Source organism: Ptiloglossa arizonensis, chromosome 5 (assembly GCF_051014685.1).
Source record: "Ptiloglossa arizonensis isolate GNS036 chromosome 5, iyPtiAriz1_principal, whole genome shotgun sequence".
NCBI lineage: Eukaryota > Metazoa > Arthropoda > Insecta > Hymenoptera > Colletidae > Ptiloglossa > Ptiloglossa arizonensis.
Genome location: NC_135052.1, coordinates 12327167 through 12347370, shown reverse-complemented (window position 1 = coordinate 12347370; position 20204 = coordinate 12327167). Strand labels below are relative to the sequence as shown.

The 20204-nt window shown below is 30.7% G+C and overlaps 5 protein-coding genes and 1 long non-coding RNA gene across 15 annotated transcripts; 4 read left to right on the top strand and 2 right to left on the bottom strand.

Moving 5' to 3' along the window:
- Positions 1–482: 482 nt before the first annotated feature.
- On the bottom strand, positions 483–18810 carry Tbph (TAR DNA-binding protein-43 homolog). 5 transcript variants are annotated; one of them, XM_076312153.1, is made up of 5 exons: positions 7216–7560; positions 5552–5721; positions 5118–5258; positions 700–1375; positions 483–621 (listed from the first exon to the last, which is right to left on the bottom strand). In XM_076312153.1, the coding sequence occupies exons 1-5, from the start codon at positions 7451–7453 to the stop codon at positions 521–523; spliced, it is 1326 nt and encodes a 441-aa protein (XP_076168268.1). In that variant the 5' UTR covers positions 7454–7560; the 3' UTR covers positions 483–520. The 5 variants fall into 5 exon arrangements, with proteins under 5 accessions (XP_076168268.1, XP_076168263.1, XP_076168264.1 ...); XM_076312148.1 differs by adding an exon at positions 18411–18810 and having other exon boundaries at positions 508–1375; positions 7216–7479; XM_076312149.1 differs by adding an exon at positions 7567–7673 and having other exon boundaries at positions 508–1375; positions 7216–7479.
- Positions 8247–10303, top strand: LOC143147165 (uncharacterized). 3 transcript variants are annotated; one of them, XR_012992186.1, is made up of 3 exons: positions 8247–8558; positions 9337–9981; positions 10087–10303. It is a non-coding gene; the product is annotated as an uncharacterized LOC143147165 (long non-coding RNA). The 3 variants fall into 3 exon arrangements; XR_012992187.1 differs by lacking the exon at positions 8247–8558 and having other exon boundaries at positions 9133–9631; positions 9721–9981; XR_012992185.1 differs by lacking the exon at positions 8247–8558 and having other exon boundaries at positions 9122–9981.
- On the bottom strand, positions 9684–12364 carry Slv (sugar transporter SWEET1). Its single transcript, XM_076312159.1, has 4 exons — positions 10851–12364; positions 10499–10576; positions 10098–10380; positions 9684–10018 (listed from the first exon to the last, which is right to left on the bottom strand). The coding sequence occupies exons 1-4, from the start codon at positions 10925–10927 to the stop codon at positions 9803–9805; spliced, it is 654 nt and encodes a 217-aa protein (XP_076168274.1). The 5' UTR covers positions 10928–12364; the 3' UTR covers positions 9684–9802.
- On the top strand, positions 11136–12457 carry LOC143147163 (alpha-ketoglutarate-dependent dioxygenase alkB homolog 7, mitochondrial). The gene is made up of 4 exons (XM_076312158.1): positions 11136–11738; positions 11806–11979; positions 12046–12173; positions 12234–12457. Exons 1-4 carry the CDS (start codon positions 11487–11489, stop codon positions 12361–12363), a joined length of 684 nt encoding a protein of 227 aa, XP_076168273.1. The 5' UTR covers positions 11136–11486; the 3' UTR covers positions 12364–12457.
- On the top strand, positions 12610–17694 carry Dna2 (DNA replication helicase/nuclease 2). 3 transcript variants are annotated; one of them, XM_076312147.1, is made up of 15 exons: positions 12610–12773; positions 12914–13668; positions 13768–14032; positions 14098–14275; positions 14344–14451; positions 14545–14629; positions 14703–15110; positions 15173–15406; positions 15474–15623; positions 15697–16090; positions 16167–16360; positions 16617–16803; positions 16865–17065; positions 17148–17330; positions 17405–17694. In XM_076312147.1, the coding sequence occupies exons 1-15, from the start codon at positions 12744–12746 to the stop codon at positions 17606–17608; spliced, it is 3576 nt and encodes a 1191-aa protein (XP_076168262.1). In that variant the 5' UTR covers positions 12610–12743; the 3' UTR covers positions 17609–17694. The 3 variants fall into 3 exon arrangements, with proteins under 3 accessions (XP_076168262.1, XP_076168261.1, XP_076168260.1); XM_076312146.1 differs by having other exon boundaries at positions 14344–14629; positions 15477–15623; XM_076312145.1 differs by having other exon boundaries at positions 14344–14629.
- On the top strand, positions 18569–20102 carry Coq3 (ubiquinone biosynthesis protein COQ3, mitochondrial). Of its 2 annotated transcripts, XM_076312157.1 has the most exons (5): positions 18569–18782; positions 18843–18935; positions 19024–19516; positions 19590–19770; positions 19847–20102. In XM_076312157.1, the coding sequence occupies exons 2-5, from the start codon at positions 18874–18876 to the stop codon at positions 19969–19971; spliced, it is 861 nt and encodes a 286-aa protein (XP_076168272.1). In that variant the 5' UTR covers positions 18569–18782; positions 18843–18873; the 3' UTR covers positions 19972–20102. The 2 variants fall into 2 exon arrangements, with proteins under 2 accessions (XP_076168272.1, XP_076168271.1); XM_076312156.1 differs by having other exon boundaries at positions 18572–18935.
- Positions 20103–20204: the final 102 nt, after the last annotated feature.

Genomic DNA, 20204 nt, shown 5'->3' with positions numbered 1-20204 from the left:
TATATATATATACTCATATATATCATCACCATCATCATTCCGATACAGTAATTATCTCTGAATTGGTTAGACCGCACGCTTGAAATGAGATCATACAATTAGTATGCACATTCAGATGATCGAAGCTATCCGTCCTCTAACACGCACTTCTGTCTGTCATTTACGAGAAAGGAATTGTGCTAGTTTCTGTTCAAGCCGGTAAGAAAAGTGAGACAGGGTCGGAAATACATTGTGTGACGTGCAAAGACAAAAGAAGGTACTGTTTGTTACTTTGATACTCGACGGAGTACACTGTTAATCAGATGACTGTATGAAATTGGATTAAACGCAGCTCATCGAATCCAGGGAGTCGAAGAACCCGTTCCTCATCAACAGAGGCTTTTGGTTCTCATTTACAAATTGTTTACTTTGTACCTACATACAGTTTCCTAGACCCTTGCCGCTGGTTAACGTGTCGTGATCAAAGGAACGGATTCGCCGCTTTCCACGACTACATTCGGAGGCTCCTCCTCCACGCAGCTTACTCGTACTTGAGAAAGGTGTTCGACTTCTGATCTCGCTGTCCAGGATGATTCTGCCAAGCACCTTGGGACGCGTTCGGATTATTCGGGCCTGGTCCACCTGTTCCGGGATTGCCTGTATTACCATCACCTCCTCCCTGATTCATCCAACTGAGAAAGCCAGAGTTTCCACTGTTACCAATGCTATTGTTGCCTGAAGGCGGCTGACCAGGTGGGCCAGGCTGGTTCGAATAGCCCTGATCGTTTCCCTGATTCTGCAAGTTACCGATCAGACCCCAAGATGCTTGGTTCAAGGCAGCAGCTACCAGAGCAGGATTGACAGGTAACGCGGACAGATTCAGACCTCCCATCGCCAAAGGATTTGACATACCACCACCGCCACCGCCGCCATTATTCTGCCCGGTAATGCCCAAAGCTTGAAGATTAGGCATGTCCAGGTTGCCACGGTTCCCTGGATTGTTCCAACCGTTTGGACCCATATTGTTACCAGAATGGCCCATGTATCTGTTACCCTGATAGTTTCCCTGCACGTTATTCTCGACGGGGCCTGGGGCGCCTCTACGCATGTTTGGGTTAACTTGATTATTAAAATTCTTATTGTTGCCCTCGGACTTCGGCGCAGCGTTTGACACGTGTACCGATACTCCTTTTATTATGTGATCCTCCCCGCACAGGGACTGGGCTACCTCGGGATCTAAGAAAGTAACAAATGAAAATGCACGGAAAGGTTTTGGGATGAACACGTCCGTCACTTCGCCATATTTGGAGAAATAGTCGCGCAGATCATCAGCAGTTAGGTCTTCTGTACAGCGTCCCACGAATACCTTGCAGGGTACTTGCTGAATCATTCCCTCCTACGCACAAACGCACAATCAATCAATCATGTACAACAGATTTTCACATTGTTTTGTTTTGTTATCCAGTAAAACTTGCGTACAGTGCATATTATTACTATTATTAGGATTATTTACAACAACGTTCGTTTATCAAAAAGAATACGCACGACTCTATCATTAAACACTCTCAGATTATAAAACTGTTGTATTCAAATATACTGTTAAAATTGCTATTTCAGTCATTTATTTAAAAAGAATGGCGGAAAAAAGAGAAGAGAAGGATACACATATGTATACTGAATCGATGCCGACTAATCTGCACTAACGTCAAGTTTTATAGAAAAATCTTTAATACACATGTCTAGTTTATCGATCTCGGAAAAAAGGTGACGGCTGGTCAATTTACACTTGATCTCCGTAAATGTATGTGTATATAAATACATATATATATACATATACATACATTATATATACACACACATATCAAACACTTAAGCACTATGGCCTCTTTAAATCCATGCACAAATTTGTACAACATGTCCTTTCTTTTTATATTCGATGTAAAATCTCATGCTATATATTACATTATCTTAAACTGAATAAGCACAATAGTTGATAAAATGTAGACAGTTATTCAAGGCTATTGCTAATATCAGACAATTTTTTTTTTGTTTTACTATTTGTAACAGAGATCACGAATCAAGGGGAGTAATAAGTTTTTTACCTCTCAGTTTGTGTCACGTAACTACTCTGATTTGCAATTGCCAATATTCTCAATTCGATGAGCATAAACTCCATTCCACTTCTATTCGAAACGTTCAAAAGGATGCTGCTAGGTTCCACATGTTTGACAGTTACCATTTAAATAGAAGATTAAAAACCAGTTCACTTCCAATTAAGACAACTTGCACTATGGATAGATCAAAGACATATATACGTAGTACAGAGATAAGAATAAATGACTAAAAATACATTGTCAACTTCCTGGTCACTTAAAGGTGCCACGAACGAGTCGGACAAGGAGTTCGATTATATTTTTATTCCCATTGAATCGTGACTTATGTATTTACGATAGTAACAAAACTCATCAGTATCTTGACGTGTCCGAGACGTGGTGATCCCTCGATGGCCGGTGCTTGTAATAACGATCATAATAGTTCTCTTTAGCCGGATATCTTGCTGTATCCGCAAACCTGGCATCCACTTCCTTACCGTCCGGCGGATATCTGGCTTCAACTTCTCTATTGTCGACCACGTATCTACCATCAGGATCCCTACCATCGACTGCGTATCTTCTCTCCATATCACGATTGTCCACGGGATATCTACAATCAGCTTCCCTACTGTCAGCCGGAATTCTATTGTCTCCGTGCCTGGTGTCTGGATACCGAACATCCAACGAGTATCTACAGTCCGTAGACGCGTAACGACCGTCCGCCTCATAATAATTTCTATCGTAACCGTAATTATATCTGCCTTTCTCCGTATAGTCAGGATTCTCCATGACTGGGTACACGGCACGTCCTTCGTAGTTGGGATATCTTGTGTATTCAACGTCGGACGGATAGTTGGTAGAATTCGGTGCGGCGGTTGTATGCTGGACCATGTAATTCCGTGTATCATACCCAGGATCCTCGTAGGAAGGATAGTTCGGTTTCTCGTAAGCATTATAGTTCTGACCCTCGTACTTGTATTTATTGTTATCGTCGTACGGATAGTTGGGTGGGTACGATGGATAATGCGTGGTTTTATAATCGTACTCCGAATCATACCTAGGCGCATTAGCAGCATCGGGTGTATTTAAGTTGATATACGGTTTCGTCACAGGTACCCGTCGACTACTCGGCGTATGAACCGGTATAGGGCGGTAGCATTCATTGTGTTTACTCGTATCATACTGACGAGCCATCATTAAGCCATCAATATTCTGCAACCAGATACACCAGCCCTCGACAATCACATACAATTTTATCTATATAATTGTTTGATACACACATATACGCACTCTCGCTCATCGTAGCACTATCGACATACTTTAGGTTTCTTAATTGTGTCATTCTACATACCATACCATCATACGTTTAAAGACTATCGTAACACGCTACTGGACCATATGAATATACTGTGTTAAAATTTGTAGATTGAAAACAGCATATCTTTAAGCATTAAGCATTTTCGACTTTCATTCATCTACATACTTTACACTAGTGTTTTGTATTTTGCACTACGTTACAAATCTTTGTTAAATTGATTTATTATTTGTGTAATGCTGAATATTATGAGACACTGTGTGGAAAGATTCTACTCTATTGTCTTCTGACATTTAGTAGTCATTTAAATATAACTTCCGTTCACAAAATTCAGAACTCACTTTAAAAAGTATGACAATTTGTAAATTTACAGATCGCATGTGGAGAAAGGTATTCAATTGCACACACTGTCACACAAACCATACCCATTACAATGTTTATCATCTCCAAAAGAAAGATACACATTTAGCCGTACTCGAGTATTTATCGTTTGAAAATCACTCTCATTATGAGATACATACTTCTGATAATGAAAAAAATTAATTTCCCTAAATTGTTTTAGAGTTAGAGGCGCGACGATACTTCATTTAAATATCTGTCTATAGCAAACTAACATTTGTACGTTACATAAAATTCCGCGAAAATTCGCAAGTAACTAAAACCCAAATTTATAAAACAGCACCTTTGCCTCTTGCAAATTGTCTTCTAAGTTTCGTGTAAATTGGGTATGTATTCTTAAGTCATTCAAATCTATTTAAAACTGACAGTGGTACTCTCATAGCATACTTGTAAATTTCACACTATTTAATGACACAAACACACATATCATGTTATTTACAAGATCACGCAAACACACTTTCTTAAAGTATTTCCCTTTGCATTGTACAACACTCATATAAACATTCACACACATTTATCACTTGACCTTTATAAATTTACCATTTAAATCGACTACACATTCACCTATTTATACCACAATATACTTTCTCAAGAGATATAAAAAGATGATACTCAAAGATTATAAGCGGAAATCAATTGTCTTATAGTCTTGTGCAATGATTCAGAATAGAAAAAGAATTTCTAAAGCAAAGTATTATCCACGTTTGTGCCATAGTCAGACTTCTCAATTGTTCTTTTTTCCTTGTAATTCGCACTATAGTTTACGGTTCAATTAATGCCCTAACGTATGCATCTTAGACCTGTACATAACTGGTTGAAATGTATACCTAATCTGTATGCAAATATTGTCTGTGAAAAAAAAATTTAGTTATAGCATGTCTTATAATAAACTGTGCAAATGTCACTTTGCTATTCACTGCTTACATTGGCAACAATAAATCCAACACTTTTGTTCCCAGAATTTTAAATACATAAAAAATGTCTATGTGGTGTATATTATTGAACATTTAATTGGATTTATTAAGTTCACAAAAGATAATCTAATATAGTGAAATATTTTTGTACACAATTTGTAATATTTAAGAGACATATTAAACTTTCCAAATCATTGTTTTTTAAAAATGTGCAATAATTGTGCAATGAAAATTATTTAAATCTTACAGTTTATCAATGCACAGCAAATGTATGTACAGGTCTACGATTTCCATGCAAATATTGTATATACGTATTTCAATTTTAAACGATTGTTAAGTATTTAAGCATTTGGGAACTACTCCAAGATATCTGAAGAAACAATGAACATTTATTATTGAACATATCAGTGCTCTTACCTTACTGTTGGGAACCTTGACATCACACCATCTACCATCTATCATATGCCGTTGTGCAAGACATCTTAATTGGGATTCATAACTTCCGAATCTAATAAATCCAAATCCTTTACTTTGCCCTGACTTTGCATCTTTCTTTACCTGCAGCAATATACAATAACATTTAGTAATATTTAGAATACACAATATATATAAATAGTTTCAAAATTATCACAATAACATAATAAGTAATAAAGAAATGTTATCATTTATATAACCAACTACATAAATTGAAGAAACAATTAAATAAATCTTAGATAACAATTTTAGAGAAATCTGTGAAATTTGACATTAATAAACTTTAATCTATAGCATTTATATTTTAGTGTTGTTTGAATATTAAAATAGAAATTTATTAAATAAACTTGATATTTGAACTGAATTGAAGAACTCACCTGAGCCATGAGTACTTCGCCAAATGTTTCGAAATACTCGCGCAAGTTCTGCTCGGTTGTTTTCCATGGTAAACCAAGTACGATCAAGTCTGTGCAACGCAACTTTGTTTCCATTCTTTTAGTCTTAGCTGTGGAATTTTCCAAATTGTCATCAGATTTACGTTTGTTCTCTGAAAAGATATAAGTGTTCATGTCTACTAACTTTTTTTATTTACTATAACCTTCTCCAAAATTTGAATCTTATACAAAATTCTATGTATATTTTATTTAAATAAAAACTAAATGTGACTGCAATATGTGTAAAAAAAAGAGATAGAGAGAAGAACACGGAAATCCAGTACAAATAATTATTACTCAAAAAATATAAAAAAACTTGTGTGTCAGTGTACATGTGTCTGTAATTGTTGTGTGATGTACATATACATGTATATAATATATTATATTGGTTACAGTTTCATTAAAGATTCGAGTTCACATCTATGTATACATATGTAAATTTGCATAGATGTAAACAAGCTTCATTTATTATTAATAGACATTTATATAGATAGATGCACACAGATATTATTATGGCTGTGCACTGAAAATATCTTTACACAAACATAATTGCAATCTGTGTCTCTGAATGTATTAACATTCAGTTAAACATTAACATGTGCTTATGTTAATTTCATTTAACACAAAAAAAACTTATAAGCAGATTTAGACATTCTGAACATGTTATTTAAAATATTATACTTAAATATAAATATTACAATTAAATAGCATTTGCTGTTAGCAAATTATGGTTCAATACATTGGAATTCTTACATTTAACTTTAACTCAATTTTTCAAAAATCAATATTTAACTTTAACTTAATTTCCAAAAAACAATAAGTATTATTTTATTTGTTTCTAAACTAAAGAAAATTTTTGTTTTTGTACTAATCATTATTGTTTCATCAATATTTGAGAATGAAGAAAATAACTATATAAATTCAATAATAACAATTACTATTATACCAAATAAATATGTACTATTTAACCACAAATAACATTATTTAACATAAAGAACTTAAATATTATTTCCGTATTTTTAGTTTAAGTATAATCTGTCTAGCTCTACTTATAAGTAAAATCTTCAAACTTTGCCTGGGTGTAAACTTCACTTTTTAATAGCAAAATCACGCACTGGCAAAAATAAAGTCTCATTTTTCGACTATAAATAAATTTAAATAATAAAAGAAAAAAGCAATAATTATGATATAATTATAATATACAAAATGTTTAGCAACATAATAAACACAAACACATGTACTGGATTCCAAATTATACACAAGAAATAATCATAGAATTAGTCAAGACCAACTACCAACAGAAGTGAATTCCCCCCAAAAAAAATAATCGATGAAAAAAAACATCCAACACGGTCCAACGACAAAAATAGAATATTGAACGAATATCGCTAAAAGAGAAAAAAAATAATACAAAATTGGAGCCGTGTTGAACCCTTGGAGCACTTAAAAACGAAAACCTCTCAAGCTCTAACAGCTTACACCAAATTTGCGTCAATCGATATAACAAAAACGTCGGGCAGTTGGTCTCATCGTAGCGTTAGTATTTTTAAGGCAAACAAAAAAGAAAAAAAATAAGCATATATGGAGATTTGCCGTGAAATAAGCACCTTTTGGAAAGACGCAAAAGTAAACCGCCTTGCCCCATCCATTCTCAGGCGGATGAAGACGTCCGTCAACGAGACGGATGCCGCGCATCGTCCGTGATTCGGGATTGCGGTATTTCAAGCCACACGTTCCGGGAAACTGGGCGGTCACGGTGGTCAATAAGAGTGTGCTATCGTCCTCCGTCGGCAATTCTATCGGCTCGTCGCCCTCGTCCTCAGCAACCTGGATGTACGACGACATTTTCTCTTCCAAACGTGCGGTCTTTTCTTCTCGAGAAAGGAGAATAAAAATTTGTACAACAAACAAACACACACGCTCTCGGTCGTCTCGCAGCCAGTCACGCAACACCGCACCTCTTTCTCTTCACCCAGCCAGTCAGTACTACCAACTATTCCCACCCCGGAACTCCTTAAGTTCTCCTAATATGCTGGAAGATTCCACTCGATTTCCGTCAAGAAAAGAATCTTCTTGTAAGAAAAAAGTTAAGCTATTATTTCCTTTAACGAAATTGACATGAAATTTGAATTTTTTTTAATCAATGATGAAGTATTTGTTACTGATTAAACTGCATTTGATCGTATATATTCGAAAGAGAAGCAAAACTAATACTATGCTCAAACGAATTACTTATTCGGTAAGATTGCGATTTCGTTTATGCAAAAAACTTATAGTAAAGTTCTAAAAAGTAAAACAATACGTGCAACAGTCGTTAATTTATTTATACTAATATATATTAAAAGACATATTAATATTTTTAATATGAGAATAAGTGAAATATTATATCTTTTGTATGACAAATAATGTTTACGAGCAATGTACTTTTGCTACCAAAACAAAATTTTTCTAAATAAAATGTTATTTGTTATTCTTTATAGTATATTATATTTTATACATTAATTGACTTGTTAAGTTTGATTCCCGCACTGGGGAATTTATTCAGGAATGTTGAAGAGTAAAGTTACTAGATATATAAAGTACACGGGGGAACAATGATTCGTGCCATAAGAAAAAGTCACTAGTTTTGGCTACCTTTTCTACTTCGTGGTACACAGGTGGGTTTCGTATATGCAGACGTTTATCAGAGCTTTTTTTAACCTTTCAAAACACTTAACTTATGCGCAAAAAGTCGAACGAATCGATATAAAATAACAATATTTTGTCAACATCTTCACAAAATGAACAGTTTTAAATAAGTTAGAGTTAATAAGAATTGAACTATTAAATATATTTAATTACGTTTTGACAATTAATTTTGATACATGAAATGTAAAAGTAAAAAGTAATTAAAAAAAATGATAATTGCATAGATTTTTAAAAATACACTTCCTGAATTGACTACAATGAGGTAAGAGTAATGATTATTTTATTGTATAATATGTAAATGATTGTATATGAATAAAAATGAGTGTACATATATTTTTAAAATATGAATTACCCAACAATCCTGAAAAACACAATGTGTGAAAATCCATTGATATGTATAAGACATGTAGCGTAACTATAATATTTCAAAATATAAAGAACGTACATCATATGTTAAAACATACAAAAACTTATATAAAATACAATGTGTTTAAAGTGATAACTTAGGTAATTGTACTATACATATGTTGTATATTCTTTACATTCAATAGTGGATATTAAACTAATAAAACTTCAGTTAAATCTCTTTATGTGTTGATTTTTGAATTTAATTACTATTTAGCAATATAACAAATATATTGTTTATCTTTGAAAAATAATGTGGTAAATAAATAACCTCCAACTTTTTTTAAATTTGATTTAAAATTTAATATCATCAAACTTATTGTTAAAGATATAAATGCTTTTATCAAATTGAATGAAAAAGCAGAATTTTAGACCAAATAGTTTGATATTATTAGCTTCAGGCTCCAATAAGTTTAGATTCTCCATAATTCATATTATACAGTATTCTAATGTATTAAATATATCATGAAGTGCTATAGTGTATGATGTATATTCTTTATATTTTAATATATTATTGAGTATATTATCTTTACATTTAAGTATTGTAATGAATGATGTATATTCATTATACTTTTAAGTTTAATAATGTAAAGCATTGTTATTTCATAATAATTTGTGTAACTTGTCCTACATAGAATAGGTGTTTTGGAAGATTAAAATTATTCTGTGAACAACATAATGCTCTATGCAATTAACCATTAAGTGCTTGCACATGCGATACAGAACTGTATGCCATGAAGGAGAAAGGGTAGCCAGAACTGGTGATTTTACTTCACACAGATAAATAATCATCCTCCAGTGTATTATACTGACTTTACTTAAGAGCTAATTAGAATGCAACGTTACAATAAAACTAGAAATTAATTTTAGCACAAAAAAATTTGATTTACAAATCTGATTTTCAAATTTTGGCAATTTAAATTATAGCGTGTAATAACACACACTATAAGGCGATTCATAATTCTTATATTTTTCATTTAAAAAATTAAATAGTTGTTTCAAAAATATATTTTTTTTAGGAATACAAATCATGTTACTTTAAATTATACACATGAATACATTAAAAATATTACATCGTATATAAATAATTTGAGAATAACATTATATTAAATGAACCTCTGTGGTGTGATCATTTCGATAAATTACAAAGAAACAAAGTTGAAATGCAGATAATACACAGCCTAAAAAATTTGGTATTTGTATAAAATGATCATTAAGAAGGCAACCATATGCGAACCATTGAGAAGAAACTATCAAAGAAGCCATTATAATGGGAAATGGTAAACTTTCTGTACTTTTGACTCTTATTACATGTGCCTAGAAAATATTGTATTTAATTATCCATTTTAAGTCACTAATTTGTGTATAATTTCTTGAAAATTTAGATAAAACTTACCATCATCATTAAAGGAGATGCGAAAAATAATACTGTTACTGTACAGCTAAGAAACCCAACATACTTTGCAGCTAATGCTTCATCTTCCTCATAAAAGCTATAAAAATATACAGCTCCAAGAAATAGAGTTGCTGCAATCATTTGCTTTACAGTTTGTAATTTTTTTACACTATATAAAATAAACACGCAAACATATGATGCCTGAAGTATTGTTCCAAAAATATTTACTATCAATATAAATCGATCTTCAATAAGTGTACCATATCTCATCCATAAGACGCATCTGTAGCATATTATACATGAATATAACTCTAATTATGAATTCCATGGTTCTTACATTTGTTTATTTACTTGCTTCACTGTACCATGGTCATACTTGTTATGAAAAACGTAACACTTACGATGTATAACATGTTACAAATGCCAAAGCTGAGCTTTTTCCTGTTGTACCATTTTTTATGATTTGTCTGCATACCAGCCTAAAACATATTCCTAAAACTTTCTAGTTATACGTCGAACAATGAATTTCTCCTAAACATAATAAAAATAGTTAACAAATTTTGTTACTATTCGATTCCTAGATTTTTCATAATTTTTGTGTAGTATCATTAAAAATATTTCTACTTTATACTCTACACTGTAGCATCTTGAAAATGTACTATATGACACATTTAATACAAACAGAACACGTTGCAAATTCTTCAAATTTCTCGGGAAAAGACAAATTAGATCTGATCTCACATTTTTACTTACACGCCAGCTAAAAATTGCAAAACCGTACAAATCGAGGCTGTCAAAGCCAACGCGTCTCTGATCCCTGTTGAGATCATGATTTAAAACGTTTATATTACTCCAACGTAACATATCAACATCCGTGATCCGGATTTGTAGCAGTGACGTCGAACGTATCGTTGAAACAATCTAGTTTTATTATGAAAGATAAAACCATGGTTGATAAAAATTCTACTTGTGGAAACTGGTGGAAACTGAAAGTGATACTATGAGAGAAATACACGTGACTTGAGTATTATAAAATTTAAAACCGATTATTTTATAACTTCCGAATATAATTTTTATAGTACAATTTTGAACAGCTATTTAGTGAATATTAATAAAAGATACGAACTGCTTTTATCGCCTTCTGTTAGGAATTAAAAGAGTAATCATAATGTCAGGATCGTACTCTGTATTCATAGTCCCTTGTAACTTAGGAGCGATCTATTTATTGATCAGCATTATTTTTTCCAAATGAGTTATATATTTATAAATGAATATAGTGTAATAAAGCGATTACGTTTTCTTGTCGTTAGTATCGATTAATTTTGGATTTAAATAATATTTAATTAGATTTTCCATTCCTAACCTTCGTGAAACGAAACATTGTAAAGGATGACAACTAAGTTTCAACTGTTGACTAATTTTGTAATTAGAACTTTTAATCGTACCGATCTAAAGTATTATTCGCGATCAACTATTGTGTGTAATGAAATTAATACAAATGCAGAAAACTGGAAGGAAGAGCTTCATAAAACAATGCTTATTGTGCCAAATTTTATTAATGTCAAAGAAGAAAATTCTTTGATCGAAGAGGTTGATCCTTACATGAAGAGACTTCGATATGAGCAAGCACATTGGGATGATGTTAGTGCAGTAAAAATGAATATTTTATATGAGCTTCAATGTTATTTATTTTATTTGATTATTTTAGGCAATACACATGTATAGAGAGACAGAACGTGTACAATGGAATGAAAATAATATAAAAATAATAAACAGAATTCGTGAGAAAGCATTTTCTAAGGAAATGAGTCAACTTGCATTAGTACATATTTTAGACCTAGCACCAGAAGGATGGATAAAACCACATGTTGACAGTATTAAAGTATATACTTTGTTTATTAATTTTATACTCAGATAAAGTTTAACTTTTTTTATACTTTTCTTACAGTTTTGTGGTGAAGTCATTGCTGGTCTGAGTTTATTAAGTGACAGTGTAATGAGATTAACGATGATTGGAAATGAAGCAACATATAAACATGATTTTCTGTTACCACAGAGATCTTTATACATAATGAGGTACGAGAGTTTTTCCTTTTTAAACTATATTACTTTTTACTGAAAATCATTATTTTACAGTGGTATAGCCAGGTATAACTGCAAACATGAAATCTTAAAAAATGAAGAATCATATTTTGAAGGACAGCATATACCAAAAACTAGACGTATTTCAATAATATGCAGAAGCCAACCAAATTATGCTAATTAATATTATTGTAATAAATTTGTAGAAATGTTATGATTACTTTGTAGATTTATACTGTATATAATAAATTTAATAAAAGTATTCTCTTTGGTCGAAATTGTTCGTAAATAAGAATTGAATACCATTTATAAAATTTTTGCTATTTTTCTCACCATTTTATTGGATTGTATTGTAACGGTAAACGTTTTTTTTTGTAATTGTCAAGAAATACAAACTTCTAACCTTACAAAAATTCCCTAGTACAGCATCTTGACGAAAACTATACAAGCTCTCCTCTCTATGTTACAATAAAGTAAATATGGGAGGAAATTTAGCGCGAATTGACGATAATGAAAATTTGTGATAATCGTTTCAAAAAAATATTGTAAATTATTAAACTTACAATGAAGAAAATTGATCGCTCTCTCAAGAAGGTAAAGCATATAAATAAGTGAAAAATTCTATATTAAATGATTGATGCAATTTTCATTCAACAATTTTTCTTTATAGTTTCTTCTCTAATATTCTTGAAATTTGTCTTACACTTTGATTGTTAAATTATTATTTGTTACAGAATACTGGAGTCTGTAATATAAAACAATCTCAAAAGAAAATATCGATATATTTTTCAAGGGCTACTAAAGATAAGCTGTTTGAAAATAAGGATAGTAAGATAAATGATATTGTTGAATGTAGTACATCAAATGAGAGAACATGTAAAAAAAGAAAGTTAACAGAAAACGTACAATCATTTGAGACTAATTCAAAAATGATAAAGAGTGATGATACGTCTGTTGTATACAACTCAAAAACAATACAGGAACAAAAGCATGCAATTGCGGTTGGTCCAAGTATGATTCATAATCAGTTCAGAGATAGTAAAAAATCTGTCAAAATTGCATCTCCCAAGAAGAATTTGACCATAAAAGAATATAAAGAAAATATAGATTTAGAAAGGTGTAACAATACATTGCATAAACAAAATGAAAAAAATGTAAAATCTTCAAGTGTACAATCAGTGGAAAATAATATTGCATTGCTCAGTAACAAGGACTTTTCTGTAAATGAAAATAAAACAGATTTCATGAAAAGTAAAAACATTGATGCATCCGTGTATAATAATGTAATACAATTGGATGAATTTGAATGTAGTATGGATGATTTTAATGATTGTTTTGAAGAAGAGTGGCATGTAAATAATCAAATAAATTTTAATTCTTTGCAAAGATGCACAGTTATTGAAGTAAAAAAAGACTGCAGCAGTACTATATTAACTGTGGAACAAGAAGATATTGCATCGAGTGCAACAGTTATGTGTTTAGACTTTTGGTAAGAATTATTATCATTACAGTGGTACACATAAATTTTCAATATAATACTAAATATTAATGTAAATGATTTTATGTAATATTTTATACTCAAATTTAGGAAAGATGTAAAAGTAAAAAAGTCTGATGTTATTACAATACAAGCAAGAAAAGAAACTCAATATTGGGTTGTGGATAATACTACCGGTTTACTTGTTGTTCATTCAGATATATTAATATCTGGAACAACAGTAGTTAGTGCCTTATTTTGTAGCAGGAAAGCAGTGTTGACTGAGAAATTTAGGAAAATGGAAACTCTTCCTTATTATGAAGGAGATCAAACTGCATTAGTTATTGGAAGTTTAGCTCATCAATTATTACAAAAGGTAATATCTCCATTTAATATTTTAAATATTGTTTATAATATTTGAATGCAGTGTTATTACTATAGGCAATACGTCAAAATATTTATGAAATGTCAGACATTACAAAATTAATGGACAATATATTGCAATCCAAGGAGACAATTACTCTACTTTATGCATCAAAAATTGCTTTTGATACATGCAGACAACAAATGTTTGCATTTGTACCAAAAATATTTGAATTTATTCAACATTTTCTAAAAGGTAAGCAAAAACATTTATTGTATTTTTTTTGCTCTTTGTTAATTGTACATTAACAATAATACTTCCAGATAAAAAACAACACGAAATAATTAATATAAAAGACAATTTCAAGGGAAAGATCACTCATGTGCACGATATAGAAGAAAATATTTGGCTTCCTAAGTTGGGTGTTAAAGGTAAGGTGGATGTTACGATAGAAGTTAATGTGAATTCAAAGCGAAAAATTATGCCTCTGGAAATAAAGACGGGTAAGCCCTCATTCTCTTTAGAACATAAAGGACAAATTATTTTATACATTATGATGATGGCTCTTACGGGTCGAGACACAGATACAGGTCTGCTGTTGTACCTTAGGTAATTTTTTTACCCATTAAAATATATTAAATTTTATTAGACAGAATTATTATATGGACAATTTTGATTCTAGAGAAAATAATATGCAAGAGATTAAGGGTGGACATCCTGAAAAAAGGGATTTGATATTGTTAAGAAACACTTTAGCTAATTATTTTGCTCCTAAGCCAGTTGAGAAGTTAAATTTCATTTCTGAATCAGACTGGCAAACATTAGAGTTACCGGAGCCAATTAACCATTACAAAGCTTGTTCCATGTGCCCTTATAATGCATTATGTTGCATCTATTTAAGTAGAGATACTGAAATACAATTGTTAGAATCACATCCGTTAATGAAACTTAGTAAACAAATTTTAAATAAATTTAAGCCTACACATATCGACTATGTTGTAAAATGGGTTTCATTGTTGCAAATAGAGGAAAACGCGCAAAACTCTGGTAATCCAGTAAGGTACATGTGGACATTAAGCCCAGAAAAAAGGTAAGAAATAATTACTTTTAAAAATTTATTCCTTTATATCCCAATATTTATATTTTTTTCAGAGAAAAGAAGAAAATTTGTATTTGTAATTTAAAATTAATAGGCAAAGTTGTTGAACACGACTCTAAATATCAGCATACATTCGTTCGTGCAAATGTAAACAAACAAGTTAATATTCCATACATGGAATTTATGGAAAACGAATACGTGTTAGTGAGTACAGATGGACGGATAAACATATCGGTAGGATTTATAATGCATATAAAAGAAGATTCTGTTACTGTATTACTAGACAGGTATGTAAAAAAATATGTTAGCAAGAGTGATCTTTGAAGCGTATTACAATTAATTATATAATTTTAGAAGTATCGCTAAATATAATAATATTAACGAGTCGTTTCATATAGACAAGTACTCGTCTTCTGGTTTGTTTTCTTTTAATCTTGCCAATGTAGGTGGATTATTGGGCGACAATGAAATCTGTGCAAAATTACGAGATATTGTAATAGATAGGTTTGTATAGAAATTTACTTTCAAAAAAGTATTTTTTTTTTATATTATTGATCAAACCCTATTTTTATATTAGAAAACCAGCAACGTTTGTTGAGGGATTACCGCATTCTGTTGTATGCAAAAGTGTCGAGATAGTACACGGATTAAATGAAAATCAACAGAGAGTAGTTTTGAAAGCAATAACTGCCAATGATTATATTTTAATCAAAGGAATGCCGGGTACAGGGAAAACGCAAACAGTAGTAGCTTTAATAGAACTGTTACACGAAACTGGACACTCAGTTTTAGTTACCGGACATACAAATAGCTCTGTAGATAATATTTTGTTGAAACTACTAGATAAAAACATTGACTTTTTACGATTGGGCTCAACATCTATTCATCCATCTGTGAAACATAAATCCGAAAGATATGCATTTGCAAATTGTCATTCACTTGAGAGTTTAGACTCAGTGTACTACAGTAAAGTATGAAATATTTTAAAATATAATTTTGTTGTAATATTTTAAGGAGTCGTTTAGAAAATAATTTTAATTATTTTAGAATATCATTGGAGTGACTTGTTATGGTGCCCATTATGCACTCCTTGGGAAACGAACATTCGACGTGTGCATTGTGGACGAAAGCACACAAGCACTGCAGTCATCTGTGTTGAGACCATTATATAGTGCACGCAAGTTTATCCTTGTAGGAGATCCTGACCAACTACCCCCTATCATTAAAAGTAAAATGGCAAGGTAAAAGGATCTTTTCTATAATAAAATTGAAATTTGTTAATATGCTTTTGCAGACATAATAGTACGCTTTCACATGGTAATTAAATTAAAAATAAACTCTTTAAAAAATTTATCAGATAATTATTTTTAGTGACTAAATTCATGAAATGAAATAAACTATAATAACTTATGTGAATGATTTTGCATATTGGATTAGACAATACTTTAATTTAAAAGGGTTTAACCCTTTTTAAATCACCTTGTATTTTCCTTTTAGAGAACTTGGTGCAGATGAATCCCTGTTTGCTCGACTGGATAGTCCAAATAATACAGTTAAGTTAACAAAACAATACAGAATGAATAAAAGTATTATGCATTTGGCAAATAAGTTGACATACAATGACACTCTGGAAGCAGGAAGTACTTCAATAGAAAACGCTACTTTTATTGCAGTGCACAGTGAAGTAAGTTTAATTGTGACTATAGTACTTAACAATTTACCTACAGGATACAATTATTGTTTAGAATCTAGTGAAACAAGGAAGATGGATACAGAAAACATTATCCCAAAATATAAACGATTCTGCAATTATATTAAATACAGGTTGTACCCATGACTTAAAAGTAAGCTTTGGATTGAATGATAAATATTCAAAAAGCAATCAAAAACATTCAAATATTTGGGAAGCTGCTATATGTGTGAATTTAGTACAAGCTCTTGCAGAGGTGAAATTTAATTTAATTTATATACATACATAGTTATTTTTGTGTTAAACGATAAATATATTCATGATATTTTATTGCCTAGATGGGTGTAAATCCTCAAAGTATTGGGATTATTGTACCATACAGGGCACATGTAAGTTTATTGAAAAATATTATCCAAGAAGGTATTGAAGTGAATACAGTTGACCAATATCAGGGACGCGATAAGGAGATCATAATTTACTCCTGTGCAAAAAGTTTACCGAATGATAGTGACATTAGAGAGGTATTTTATTTAAATTTTATATTAGTGAAAAAATTGAAATTAAGAAGTTTGTATTTATATTTTTGCAAATATAGGATCTTGAAATATTGGGAGATCATAGACGATTAACAGTAGCTGTAACAAGAGCGAAACATAAGTTAATTATTATTGCTGATACACATACTTTATCACAATATTCACCATTTAAAAAATTATTCAACCAGATTGAAGACAAAAATATAATAGATTTACATGATTGCTATGATGATTTTTCATGGGAAAATATTATGTCTTTGTAATAATGACATCTTTTTGAATATGTTATGTAATGAAACAAAACATATTATTGACTTATAATGATATATTGATATATATAATAATGCAGTGGTGCTTAAAATTTTAATAAGAATAAACAATAAATTATTTCTTTTCATAAAATGATTTATATGTTCATCAGGTGTAAATTTTGAACCTATTCTTCTATCCACTTTTGTTATTAGTAAGCAAATATTTTAAGTATTTGATAAAATCTCAGTTGCTTTCTTATCTTAATTTCTGATAAGCAGTCTTTATTATAATTATTAATTAAATTTGTTGCTTTCGATGTAAGTTATTCAAGATAACAATTTTCCTTATCGTTTATATTTAAATACCTAATTAAGAGTATTAAATATGCTGATAACAAATTACATAATTTTAAAGCTCAATAATCCTGAATGACAAAAGTATGTGTAATGAATTTGTTTCTACATTTTCTTTGCTTATAGATACAATCTAAATGTTAATTGAAATGCAAAAGTTATTAAATAATATCAGTCACATTAAAAAGTAGATGCTAGTAGACAAAATATTATACAAAATAAAAGACTATGTGTAAATAATTAATAATTATTCAATATTTGTATTCTATTTTTTAAGAAATACGATAAATATGTTTTATGAGATAATTTGACATGGCAATATTAAAGTTTAAAAAAATTTGTGCACATTATAATTAAACATTACTTCCATTATTTTTGTTTTGTTTGTTATAACATGAAATAATATTGACGAAAAAAATGTTGAATCATTTGTACATTTAATCAAATACCGAAGACTCACCTATATATTTACTGTTGTCATCGCATCTTGAAAATGAAGCAATTTATAACTGGTACAATGAATAATAGTTATAACAAAAAAATTTTGTCGATTCACTGGTGCTCATTATATCTAAGTTCGATTGTGCGCAGATTGTCGATCTTTAATGACTAAATACGATAAGTGATAATTAAAAAGTTGAAATTAATTTTCATATAATCCCATATAATCGATAAATTGATTTTGAACTATAATCAATATCCTAGAATGTAATCAGTATGTTACTTAAATGCGATAAGTTGATTGACACTATTTTTGTCCAGTCTCGATACTCTCGATTGGTTTAATTAAAACTGCATCATCGATTCGAGACATTTTGTTCATGGTTCAACTGTACGTCATTTGTTTCTGTGAACTTCCAAGGACATTATATTAAATTCTTTAAATTTTTAGCCATCCTTAATGATCCCTGTAAAAATAAATCATGAAAGTCCTAAAGCTTTTACCTTCTCGACGTATATTTACAGGAAGTATTTTCCGAAACAGGTATTTAACCTATACACTTTACACCATTTTTAATATTTACAGCATTACGAATAAAAATTATAATATCACGTATAATTTATGATTTTAGAATCGATGAACACAATGATCATTTAGCTAAATCTACTACAGCTAAAAAAACGACTATCGATCTTGCAACAATAGAGCATCATTCTAAATTAAGCAGCAAATGGTGGAATATAAATGGTGAAATTCGTGCTTTGCACTCGTTGAATCCTCTTAGAGTACAGTTTGTACGAGATGGTTTAGCAAATACAGGTGTTAAGGCTGAAACTCCGTGCCTACCTTTAGAAGGAATTAATATCTTGGATGTTGGTTGTGGTGGAGGATTATTAGCAGAACCATTAGCCAGAATAGGAGCAACAGTAACTGGAATTGATGCATCTTCAGAACTAATAAAAATTGCAAAACAACATGCAATGTTAGATAGTAGTTTAGATGGAAAGTTAAATTATGTTGAAACAGTCATTGAAGATTTTGTTCTAGACAATAAACAAAAATACAATGCTGTTATAGCTTCAGAAGTTTTAGAGCATGTGAATGACAAGGAGTTGTTTTTAAAAGTATAACTGTTTTGTCTAAGCAACAAGAATAAGATAAATCGAATTTGATAAAAACATGTATTTTGCTTTACAGTGTTGTGGGGAAACTTTAAAGCCTGGTGGTTCAATATTCATTACAACATTAAATAAAACATTTCCCTCTTGGTTTGGAGGTATTATTGCAGCTGAACATGTTTTAAAATTACTACCAACAGGCACTCATGATTGGAATAAATTCATTACTCCAGTTGAAATTCAGCGTTTATTAGAGACATGTAGAATAATTTTTGCTATTAATAATACGATTTTGTACAGAATTTATATTACTGATAAGCATTGTTTTTTCTATAGGTGGTTGTAAAACAAAATTGATTCATGGAATGTTTTATAACCCTCTGAAAAATGAGTGGTTCTGGACAGCATCAACAGCGATAAATTATGCAGTTCACGCAGTCAAAAGAAAAGATCAGCAATGAGGCATGTATTCTTTTTCTATTTACATAGATTATAGAGATATTAAACTTCTTGTATTTGATTAACTGTGTCTATAAAATTATTGTACATATAAGACTGTAATACACACATTATAAATTTTTGAACGAATGGATTTATACATTTCTATTTTTATTATTAAGAAATAAATAATGTTAATTAAAAGCGAAAATTAATTTACGAAATTAAAATTATGTTAAATGCAGACAAAATTAAT

What these genes read in the sequence shown, in the direction of transcription:
- Dna2 (XM_076312145.1), top strand. Translation starts at nt 12,744, where the DNA reads ATGAAGAAAATTGATCGCTCTCTCAAGAAG. An exon ending in GGTCTGCTGTTGTACCTTAG is followed by an intron (nt 14,630 to 14,702) that starts GTAATTTTTTTA and finishes TTTTGATTCTAG; the next exon opens with AGAAAATAATATGCAAGAGA. An exon ending in ACATTAAGCCCAGAAAAAAG is followed by an intron (nt 15,111 to 15,172) that starts GTAAGAAATAAT and finishes TATTTTTTTCAG; the next exon opens with AGAAAAGAAGAAAATTTGTA.
- Slv (XM_076312159.1), bottom strand. Translation starts at nt 10,927, where the DNA reads ATGATCTCAACAGGGATCAGAGACGCGTTGGCTTTGACAGCCTCGATT. An exon ending in TTGCAATTTTTAGCTGGCGT is followed by an intron (nt 10,577 to 10,850) that starts GTAAGTAAAAAT and finishes AATATGTTTTAG; the next exon opens with GCTGGTATGCAGACAAATCA. An exon ending in TTTGTAACATGTTATACATC is followed by an intron (nt 10,381 to 10,498) that starts GTAAGTGTTACG and finishes AATATGCTACAG; the next exon opens with ATGCGTCTTATGGATGAGAT.
- Coq3 (XM_076312157.1), top strand. Translation starts at nt 18,874, where the DNA reads ATGAAAGTCCTAAAGCTTTTACCTTCTCGACGTATATTTACAGGAAGT. An exon ending in GGAAGTATTTTCCGAAACAG is followed by an intron (nt 18,936 to 19,023) that starts GTATTTAACCTA and finishes TTATGATTTTAG; the next exon opens with AATCGATGAACACAATGATC. An exon ending in TCAGCGTTTATTAGAGACAT is followed by an intron (nt 19,771 to 19,846) that starts GTAGAATAATTT and finishes TTTTTTCTATAG; the next exon opens with GTGGTTGTAAAACAAAATTG.
- LOC143147163 (XM_076312158.1), top strand. Translation starts at nt 11,487, where the DNA reads ATGACAACTAAGTTTCAACTGTTGACTAATTTTGTAATTAGAACTTTT. An exon ending in AGCAAGCACATTGGGATGAT is followed by an intron (nt 11,739 to 11,805) that starts GTTAGTGCAGTA and finishes TGATTATTTTAG; the next exon opens with GCAATACACATGTATAGAGA. An exon ending in AGATCTTTATACATAATGAG is followed by an intron (nt 12,174 to 12,233) that starts GTACGAGAGTTT and finishes ATTATTTTACAG; the next exon opens with TGGTATAGCCAGGTATAACT.
- Tbph (XM_076312148.1), bottom strand. Translation starts at nt 7,453, where the DNA reads ATGTCGTCGTACATCCAGGTTGCTGAGGACGAGGGCGACGAGCCGATA. An exon ending in CTTTTGCGTCTTTCCAAAAG is followed by an intron (nt 5,722 to 7,215) that starts GTGCTTATTTCA and finishes ATATCTTTTCAG; the next exon opens with AGAACAAACGTAAATCTGAT. An exon ending in GCGAAGTACTCATGGCTCAG is followed by an intron (nt 5,259 to 5,551) that starts GTGAGTTCTTCA and finishes ATATTGCTGCAG; the next exon opens with GTAAAGAAAGATGCAAAGTC.